Raw genomic sequence first — 10673 nt, 5'->3', positions numbered from 1 at the left:
TACGTTATATATTATCAGTTATATATATTATATATTATGTATATTAAAATGTTCAAATCAGGTGAAAATATCTGTCATCTCAAATACTTTATCATTTCTGGTGGTGAAAACCTGCAAGTTTTAGTTTTTGAAAACAATATTTTACTCTTATTTGTAATCACCTAACTGTAATACAATGCCAGAGTTTATTTTCTTATCTGACTATAATGTAGTATATACCTATTGGTCAACCATTCCTTAACTACCAGCCTCTGAGTAACTAGTATTCTATTCTCTACTTCAGTGAAATTGACTTTCTTACATTCCACATGAGTAATATGTAGTATCTCTCTTTCTGTGCCTGGCTTATGACCTTCACTTCCATCCACATTGTTGCAAATGACAGGATGTCATCCTTTTTTATGGCTGACTAATATTTAATTGTGTGTATGTACCGCATTTTCTTTAACATGTCATCAGTTGCTGGTTAATTAGGTTGTTTTCATTCTTGTTTTATTTTGATAATCTCGCTGTGTAGTTCAGGCTGGCCTTGAACTTACTATGTAGCCAAGGCTGGCCTCAGACTCAAGGTGTTCCTCCTAACCCCAGCCCCCGGATTGCTGGGATTATTAAGTGTACACTACCACACCTGGCTTATTTACTTATCTTTAAGTTAACTTTTTTAGCTTCTTACTAAAAAAAATTGATAAGTAAGAGCTTCTTTTTTTTTTTTTTTTGTACCAGGGATTGAATTTAGGACCTTACACTTGCAAGCAGGTGCGGTGCTGCTGAGCTAAATTCCCAGCCCGTTTATGAATTGTTTTTGTCACTCACCTAAGAAAACTTTATCCAGTAAAAGTGGATAGATCTTATCTGACAGATTAAATATGCTACCTGTCCATGAATGGGCAGGAAATTGGAATGTAATACCAATGGATATCTGGCATATGTCAAATCATTTATTGAAATTACTGTACCAGGATGCTTTGTTTGTCTGAGCTGATTCAGGTGGGAATTAATATGGGATTTTAATTTGGAATTTATTTATATCATTAGATGAACCATCATTCTTTGATAATTCAAAGCAATAGTCTCAGTGCCTCATTTATCTCCTGCCTCTGGCTTACCAAAAGAAAGGTCCAAGGAGGTCCTCAAAGCAAATATGGGACCCTTGGCTCACCACCTTCCTGGGCAGGTTATAGGTTCACCAACTTCCATCATAGAAAAAGGATTTTCAGGATGCATCACTGAGAGGCATATGGGGATGTATGTAGAAGTTTAAAAGTACACATTCAAACAGAGTGCAGGTCCCCAAGAGAGGTGTTTATTTATATAATTAGAGAAACATCTAGAATATACTTCTAGTCAAACAATATATTCAGATTTAAGGCCAAAAATTAATAGTGTCACCATTTATAACATATTTCTCCACCTATCTTTTGACCCCTATAAAACTTTATAAAAAAAGTATTGCTTATATTTCCACTTTCAGGGTGACTGTCGTTCCTACAGTTACGTGTGTGGAATCTCCAGTAAAGATGAGCCTGACTGGGAGTCTCTTGTTTTCCTTGCTAGGCTTATACCGAGGATGTGTCATAACATTAACAGGTATGTTCTGCCGGGTCAGGGTAGAAAGACACAGGTGTGGTACGGTGGAAAGATGTGGTATTTTAGGGTCTTCTTTTTAATAAGAGACGCAAAGCCCAAGTGTAGAGTGGGGTAAGTTATAGTTATGACAGATGGCTCTGTTCAAATATGTACTTTGGCTGTTGTTTGGCAAATGTTCAGTATTACCTTGTGTTTTTGTCTTTTACCACAGTGTAATCATCTATTTAAAAAAATTACTGACTATAGAAATAAAGAGGATTTTTATTTTACTATAATATATTAAAAGTAACTTTAAAGCATATCTTCCAGATCAGTAGTTTATGCTGTTGGTTTTATGGTAACATGCTTTATTCCTAAAGGACTGAAAAAAATGTTATTCAGGTTATGGAATTATGAGTAAAATTGGAATAGAGAATTTAAGAGTAATCAAAGGAGCTGGGCATGGTGATGCCTGCCTGTAATTCCAACACTTGGGAAGCTGAGGCAGGAGGATCTGTGAGTTTAAGGCTGACTTGGGAAACCTAATGAAGTCAAGACCAGCTTAACCTGTGTAGTGAGACCCTGTCTCAAAAAAAAAAAAAAAAAGTAAGCCAAGGAAAATCAAAGAAGAAATAGGCAAGAAAAAGAGGTATATCACTAAAAGCTGTATTTCAACATGATTTACATTTTCAGGCTTAATTTTCCTTTAATTGTACATTAGTTTCTTAGGTGTATTGACAAGTGATATGTATTTTTTTGTTGTTGTTTTTTGTTTTGTTTTGTTTTGTTTTTTGGTACCGGTGCTTGAACTCGGGTCCTTGCGCTTGCAAGGCAGGCCACCGAACTGCTGAGCTAAATCCCCAGCCCCAATATGTATTTCTAATAAATCAATTGTATGGTCCCAATTACACTTCAAAAATCTCACTTGTTTATTATCATATTGCTAGTTATTTCAGAGTTGTTCACTCTCTTGAATTTTCTTTTTTTCTTTTTTGGCACCAGGGACTGAACTCAGACCCTGTGCTTGCAAGGCAGGCGCCAGTCTCTTGAATTTTCTTCATGAATATTGGACAGCTAACAACAAAAAATAATTACTTGAGGCTTCATTTTACTGGTCTGTTGTAGAAATTGTAACCCTACATTACTGTGAACCTAAAAGAATATGTATAGTTAAGTGCTAAAAAGTTAGAGGGAAGCCAGATTTTTACTGATGGGAACAGGCCCGCTAAAAAGTGTATTCAGATGTTTAGCCTGGGCACAGGGAGGGGAGGGAAAGGAGATTAAAGTCCGGGGGAGGACTGTGAAGTTTTGTGTGCATGTACCAAGTCCCTATGAGGAACTTGGGTGTTGTGCACTGCAAACGTGTACTGTGTCCTGTGTGTATGAATGAAAAGGTCCAAGAGATGGCGGGAGGGAAAAGGAAGGATTCAAATAATGTCAGGTACCAGCTCCCCATGATGAATATACTCATCATATACTGTGTGAAAAACAAGTGTACAGATGAAACGAAGACCCAAATTCAGTAGCAGTATCAGTATACTGAAGAAAAGAATTGTAAATAAGTGTAAATAGTGTAAATAAGGATAGATTTATAATTGCCTGTTTTGAAAGGAGATCGCTGTTATAATTGTTCTTCGGTAGAATAATGGTTCATATTTCATCTCCTCCCTTCTCTAAATTTATTTCCAATGTTTTAAATATATTATTGGTATTTAAAAATTTTTATACCATATTCAGGTTTAGTGCTCTTTAATTTTCTTCTGCCAAAGGACAATCACTCTTGTTCAAAATTGACTTTTTTCTGTGTTGTTTTCTTTTTTCCCTCTTGTTCATGTCTCCTTCCTAAGTCAGCCCTTCCTCTCTTCTCAAAAAAGAATAAACAGTCTGTCAGCAAACCAAAACTTCGTTGGTTTTTGGAGACAGAGTCTCAGTACATAGCCCAAACTGGCCTCGAACTTGGCAGTGATCCTCCTGCCTCAGCCTCCCAAATGCTGGGATTACAGGCATGCACCACCATGCTGAGCAAAAACTAGATTTTTAAAGAAGAATTTAGCAAGTCCTTCAAAGAATTTTGGTAGACTAGATTCTTTTTCTCTTTTGGGGATTGAAGTTTTAAAATATTTTTCATTTTTGAAACTCCTATTTTAAATGAGGGAACCTTTGTACAGGTAGGGGACTGCTCTGATTTTACTGTTCTGTGGTGTGAATGAGAGCATGTTCGTGTGTGCTCTCGAAGTCACAGGTTTGTGGAGTTCTCAACTAGTTACTTTCTTGTCTGAGGGTTGTTTATGAAATCTAGGAACTGTATTTATAAGAAATGTGACCTACTTTCTGATGCTGTTTTCTTTTATATATCTTATTCCAAGTACATATTCAGCAAAACCATTATTAAACTTTACCATGGTAGTCACCGGGGATTTTATGTTCTTGGCTAAAGACAGACAGGGCTGCATGGCCTGGTGGTGCATACTTGTAATCCCAGCGCTCTGGGAGATCAAGGCAGGAGTGTCTAAAGTTCAAGCTCAGCTTGGGAAATTTAGTAACTCAGTGAGACCTTGCCTCAAAAAAAAAAGCTGGAGATGTAGCTCATTGTGAAGGCCCTGGTTTGGATTCTTAGTATTGGGGTGATTAAAGGGCTGAAGGTTAAAGGACAGTTGTCTTCTGGACATAGGTGGAGTACAGAGAGCTAAGTGACACTTGGATCTCTATCTTTAACTTTCTCTTGTTTTCTGGGTAAAGGTTGAGAAACATCCTTGCAAACCAGTGCCAAGGTATAACTCAGGTTCTTGTAATTGTCCGATTTTAGTTTCTTCAGGTTATGTTCCGAACTCTCGCAGTGTATCTTCATGTCTTTCTTTGAAACAAACATTTACTTAGAGTGTTAGTGAGACATGCCATCTGGAAGAAAGTAGGGTACTGAGTCTTACTTCACTGTCCTTTTTGTGGGGGGCAGGTGTTTCAAGACCTGGTCTCACTTTGTAGTTCAGGCTGGCCTTGAACTCACTGTGTAACCCAAGCTGGCCTGGAACTCATGGAGATCCTTCTGCCTCAGCCTCCCGAGTGCTGGGATTACAGGTGTGCACCATCATGCTTCACATTTCAGTGACATTTTAAGTACAGTGCAAATGAGAATCTCTAGGATCACTGTTTCTCAAAAGTGAGAAAAAATTGGTGGACTAGGTTTTGGAAATTGATTTTAACTTCACTTGGAGATTTCTGGTGTGTGTTAGCATATTACAGTTTCTAAAGTCTTGTCACAGAGAAACCTACTATTTGTTGAACTATGTGTATTACTTTGGGTCTCCCCATGGCAAATTATTACAAACTGGGAGACTGAAAGCCACAGAAATTTCTTCTTTTATATATATTATAAAGGCCAGTAATTTAAAATCAAGGTGTTGGCAGGGCTGTGTTCTCTCTGAACACTCTGGAGAAGGATCCTTCCTTGCCTCTTTCTGGTTTCTGGTGGTTCCTGTAGTCCTCAGGCTTGTGGCAGTATAATTCCGATTTCTTTCTTCAGTTTGCATGGCCCTCTTTCTTCTGTTTGCTCATTTCCTGCTCTTGGAAGGGCACTGGTCATTGGATTATGGATCAGCTTACTTCAGTTGTGACTTCAGGTTAACTCAGTTATATCCACAGGGACCCTGTTTCCACTGATTCTGGTTGAATATGAATTTGGAGGGATAGTCAGTTAATACATCTTGTGGAACAAAGGTTGTGATCACTTATACCTTTGCACATTCTGAGATACTTGTATTCCAGAGAACACACTTTGAGTGAAGTACATAAAATACAGATTTTCCCGTAATCATATATCCTGTCGTTCCTATTTAGGGAGTTGAAGAGTAGCAAAAGGGCCTAAAAATAATTAGAAAGAATATTATACTCTGTGCCTTGTTTCTTACGCTAAAATGTTATTTCTCTCTAATTTTACCTTGTTAGAGTTGTCTATATCTTCGGCCCACCAGTTAAAGAACCTCCTACAGATGTTACTCCCACTTTCTTGACAACAGGAGTACTTAGTACTTTACGCCAAGCTGATTTTGAGGCCCATAACATTCTCAGGGAGTCAGGTAAGTTGCTCATTTTGTTTATAACACACTAATTAGATTTTGGAACCTAAGCATTATGGTTTCCAGCAGGAAGATATCACTTTTGGTTTTTAAATGCCTTTTTTTTTTTTTTTTTTTTGGTGAATGGCTCTGTAATGTTGCATTTTCTTTTCTTTTCTTTTCGAGACAGGGTCTCACTATGTAGTTGAGACTGACCTGGAACTCACTATGTAGGCCAGGCTGGTCTCGAACTCACAGTGATCCTCCTGCCTGAGCCTCCTCAGTGCTGGGATTACAGGCGTGCGCCACCATGCCTGGCTCTGTACTGTTGCTTTCTAAATGAAATTTATTTACCTAGGTGGCTGTTTGCAGGTAAACCTGCAATACTTTGTAGAGTTACTCTGTTCACGCTCAAACCAGCTGAGGTGAACAAGACAGTGCTCTGCTTTGTTATTGTAGCTCTCCTATTATAAGTAAGTGTCGTTTTCTTGTCTGTTTTTCAGTGTCCTTTTCGTGGTGTCATTCTTTTGCATTCTTATGCTTTTTTTCATAATTTTGCTATTTAAAGTCACCCTCAAGCATAATGATGCAGCACTGTCTGGGTTCATAAGCACAGGTAGACTGTGATATATGTTATGAAAAAGTCTGTATTAAACTATATTCAGTCATGAGTTCTAGTGCTGTGGGTTGTGAGCTTTAAAGTTAATGAATTGACAGTAAATGTTATGTAAGGTGTCTAAACAGAAACACATAAAACACGATTATGTGCAGATCATTTGATGCAAGTGTATACTTGTATACATTTGTGACCTTGTACAATCCCTAGGACAGTGGTGGTGAGCCTATGGCACTGTGCTACAGTCCACTGTTTATATCTTTGAAAACTCTCAAAGGTTTGCTATTACTGCCGTAGGCGAGGGGGTCGGTGTTTATTAATTCAGTGTTTGCAGCATAGACTATGGTATAACTACCTTGAATAATGAAAATCAACTCTCCTTGGATATATCACATCATGAACATCAATGCAGTGATCAAATTCTATATTACTTGTGTTTATGGTTGCATCTTCTTAGAATGCTGTGGGAACACTTGAATTCATGGTAGCCATCTTAACTGGGGTTTGCATGTGTTTATGATTTTAGATACTGTCTGGGAGGATTGGGTTAGAGCACTTTTCTGTGGTGTGATGATTGGTTGTTATATGTTCCTTTTTCTAGGGTTTGCTGGGAAAATTAGCCAAATGCCAATAATTTTGACGCCATTACATTTTGATCGGGACCCACTTCAGAAGCAGCCTTCATGCCAGAGATCTGTAGTTATTCGAACCTTTATTACTAGTGACTTCATGACTGGTATACCTGCAACACCTGGTAATGAGATCCCCGTGGAGGTAATTCATGTACTTTATTATTAACATACATTTTTAATACTTCATACATTTTATAATATAGTGACTAAAATAGGGTGTGATATTTCTGGAGTTGGTTCTCTGTTCATAAGATAGGTTTACCATTTTTTTCTTTTGTCTCTGCTTCCTTAATACATTTAGCAAGCAGAAAAAGCCCTTAAATTTAGTACACTGCCTACATGTCTGATTACAGCCTAGAAAGTAGCTAACTGTAATGTATAATTTTATCTAACCCTACTACCTCATAATTTTTCCCAAAAAGAAAATCTTAGGACTGTTAGAAATGAGGTTAAGATTTGATGGCAGTATGGCCAAACATCCATGAACTGTTCTTTTACCAATTCCAGTTCCATTTTTCAACACTTTCCTCCATCCTGTTTTTCCACAAAGGTATTCCAAAGGAGCTATGTACATAATTACAACTGAAAATCAAACTGAGAGTTTTATTATTTGGGCCAGCCTTCTAATACACTAGTATGAGGCTCTGGTTATAGGTAGATTACTGGTTTGGGGAGTGTGAGCTGACAGCTTTATTTTGCCTTAATGCTAAAATTTGCCAGATCTCTGGCCACTAAAGTGACCAGGCCTCCCTCTCCTCCTATGTTGTTGACAGTGATAATTACTAGAGTGTATCATGTATCACCTTGGTGGCCTCAGAGTTGAATGTTTAAGCCATAGATAATAGATAATATACAAAGCATTGGCTGAAACACAAAGTCACATGCTTGAATACTGCGGCAACATCTGATTGCTTGTTAATGTTTTTAACACTTGTGGGCTGATAACAAGCACAGCTTGCAGACTAGCATGTGTTTATGCTCCACACTTGAATATGTACTGTTTTAACTCATTAGTGTTTATTATAGAGATAAATAGGTTCACTATGAGATTAATCAGAGACTATCCTTATATATAGGGAAGGTAAACATGAAAATAAATCACATTTTAATTTTAAATTGCAGCTGTGAGCCTTTAGGACTGTTGGACACACAGGAGATCTCTTTTATTTATTTATTTGTTTATTTATTTATTTTATAACAGGTGGTGTTAAAGATGGTCACAGAGATTAAGAAGATTCCTGGTATTTCTCGAATTATGTATGACTTAACATCAAAGCCCCCAGGAACTACTGAGTGGGAGTAATAAACTTGTTCTGTTAAAGTACTGTGTGCAGTTTAAGTTGATTAGACACCATTTCCATTATTGACATGCAGTGCTGTGAAAAAAGTTACCGGAACAGCTACATCACACCTTAGTTGTGCCCAGCAAAAACATTTACAGCGTAAGAGCTGAGTTGGGGATGAGTGAAAGGGACTGAAGAGTTAGGATGGATAATCGAAGTGCCATTGCCTCCACTCAGAGTGATGCTGCTTTTGCCTTTGCCTCACTTGTTCTTACGTACAAACTCATTGTGGCTGTTGCTGTCTCTCTGTGAAGATAAATGAAAGTGAATGAGTTTGAGGACGGTAATAGGCTCTGTCTCCTTACCAGTTCTAAGAGCTGTTAAAAAAAATGTGTTAATTATTGGTGTGACTTACTATGTCTACCTTTTGGAAAATGTGAGTTTTCCCATAAGTATATTTATTTATAAAGGGTGAAGGAGAGGTGACATAACTGATAAAGGTATAGATGGGCTTTTTTAGCCACTTTCACAGGATATGGGGCTACAGAATGTAGATTACCTTAAGATGGAACAGTACTAGAAATTTCTGGAAGTACTTAATTTCATGGAACCACAGCCATGGCAGGAAGAAGCTATGAGTAGTTCACAGGTCTGAATGATCACAAAGTGCTTTCAGACCATGTTCTACACCAGTGCCACGTTACTCACTGTAAGCTTATTAATAAGGAGATTTATTTTCCCATCCTATTACCAGCTCTCACAGCCTTGCATAGAAATTTCCTGTTCTTTTCCAGGTAAGAGAGTTCAAGAGAAGAGTTTTAATCTCTTCTTTGAATGGTGAGAGGAGTTCAAAAGCCTTGATAAATGCCTACAGCTGACAAATGGGGAAGAAAAATGCTTACATCATCTAGTGAAGAGTTAAAGTAACCTCTTATAATCTATAGACAGATGTGTTACTGCTTAGACTGTGGCCTTCAGAACTATGACCAGTTTTATCAAGCAAGGTATTTGCCAAACCTTATAATGTTTTTCTAGTAGCTATAACATAAGATTCAAGAAGTCTGATTCAGGGCTTGCCGCTGCCACCAGTTTCTGAGATCTTTTATAACATTCATATAAGCATGATAAAATAGTAGTTGACTAAAATTCTGCAACTGTTGCATAGTTTAGCTTAGAATGTTACTATGTTTTTCTCTTAGCAGTCTCACCTCAGATTGCTGCCTCATACCTAGTTGAGAAGATCTTTGTTAATTAGGTCCAAATTTTTCTTTAGAATTTAAGGTTAGAGCCAGGCATTTAGCTCAGTGGTGCTACTACGTGCCTCACAAGTGCAAGGTCCTGCTTTCAATCACGGGTGCAAAAAAAAAAAAAAATCCAATAGAATTTAATGTTAGAAAAGGAAGCACGGCAGAAGCCATCTTTTCACTCTGGCTGGTCCAGGGGGCAACCAGGAGCTGCTGCTAGATCACCAAGGAGAGAGGTGTCAGTGTGAGTGCTATACCCGAGATGAAGCAGTATTTACGTTCTACAAAAATGTAGAGTTCTTTCTTTGCCCTGATGAGGGGTACTCGTAATGGCCTTCTGGGAAGAGGATGTGATAGTGAGCTGTTCTTAATGGATTTCAGCAGATTTAAAGTCATGTTATTTTAGACCTGTAAAATGCTTCCCAACATAAATTAGTACATGTTTATTTGAAAAAATTCCTCTTCCAGTAACAGTGTCTTTTGGTTTTATACTTAAAGCACATAATAGGAGTTGGGAAGAATATATAAGAAGAATATCTCTTCTGAAATTTGTTGTATGGAACACGTGCAGTCAGATGGTTGATGCAAACATGATTAAGTGATTATATAAGTTTGAAGTGTTTATTGATCTTTGCATTCTGAACATTTATGGTATATATTATATTCAAAGCTCAAATTTTGAAGGTAAGAGTCTGCTCTAATATTTTTTGGTTAAACACCTGTTCAGTCATTCTTGGAAAAAAAGCTTTCTTCAAAGCGCTCTTCACGTAATACAGGTTTTAAAAAATTAAAATTTGTGGGATTCAAGACATTTCCTAGTGTTTAGTACCTGTCTTTGCGGAGGGCTTGTTGCATTGTGTCACACAGCATTACCTGCACACCTTCATATTCTTTCATCTGAGCTACTGAGAAGATTGCAGTTCCATTTACAGTTAAAAGAACAAGCTCAATTTAGGAATGGTTACCTAATGAATTTAAGAATTTAATGTCAGGTTTTCTTAGTCCTCATAATCCTTTTATAATGTATTCTGATTCCTAAACTATATAAATTTAAGGGATGGTTGTTTTTATTTTTTTGAGTATAATTGATAGTTTATAAACATGGTATTCTGAGATCCAAATGCATTGTGAAATTACTTCATTTGAGATAATTTAACATATCACTTCATGTACTTACGGCAATTCTTAATTTCCTCCACTAAGAAACAATAGCAGAAGTAAAACAATACTTGTAAGCAAAAAACTTTGCTCAGCCTCTCTCTCTAGAGGCAGATTAAAAC

The 10673-nt window shown here is 37.3% G+C and overlaps 1 protein-coding gene across 1 annotated transcript in view; it reads left to right on the top strand.

The window, feature by feature from the left end:
• Gmps (guanine monophosphate synthase) overlaps positions 1-9466 on the top strand; it is a 71007-nt gene extending 61541 nt beyond the window's left edge. Inside the window, exons 13-16 of the mRNA XM_010636908.3 lie at positions 1472-1587; positions 5509-5639; positions 6836-7008; positions 8068-9466. Coding sequence (XP_010635210.1) covers positions 1472-1587; positions 5509-5639; positions 6836-7008; positions 8068-8169 — 522 coding nt within the window. The 3' untranslated portion in view covers positions 8170-9466. The remainder of the gene's footprint in view (positions 1-1471; positions 1588-5508; positions 5640-6835; positions 7009-8067) is intronic.
• The last annotated feature ends 1207 nt before the right edge of the window (positions 9467-10673 follow it).

Source organism: Fukomys damarensis, unplaced genomic scaffold (assembly GCF_012274545.1).
Source record: "Fukomys damarensis isolate Sample0158 unplaced genomic scaffold, DMR_v1.0_HiC HiC_scaffold_37, whole genome shotgun sequence".
Classification (NCBI taxonomy): domain Eukaryota; kingdom Metazoa; phylum Chordata; class Mammalia; order Rodentia; family Bathyergidae; genus Fukomys; species Fukomys damarensis.
The sequence above is the reverse complement of the archived record's forward strand: the minus strand, read 5'-3'. Positions and strand labels throughout refer to the sequence as shown.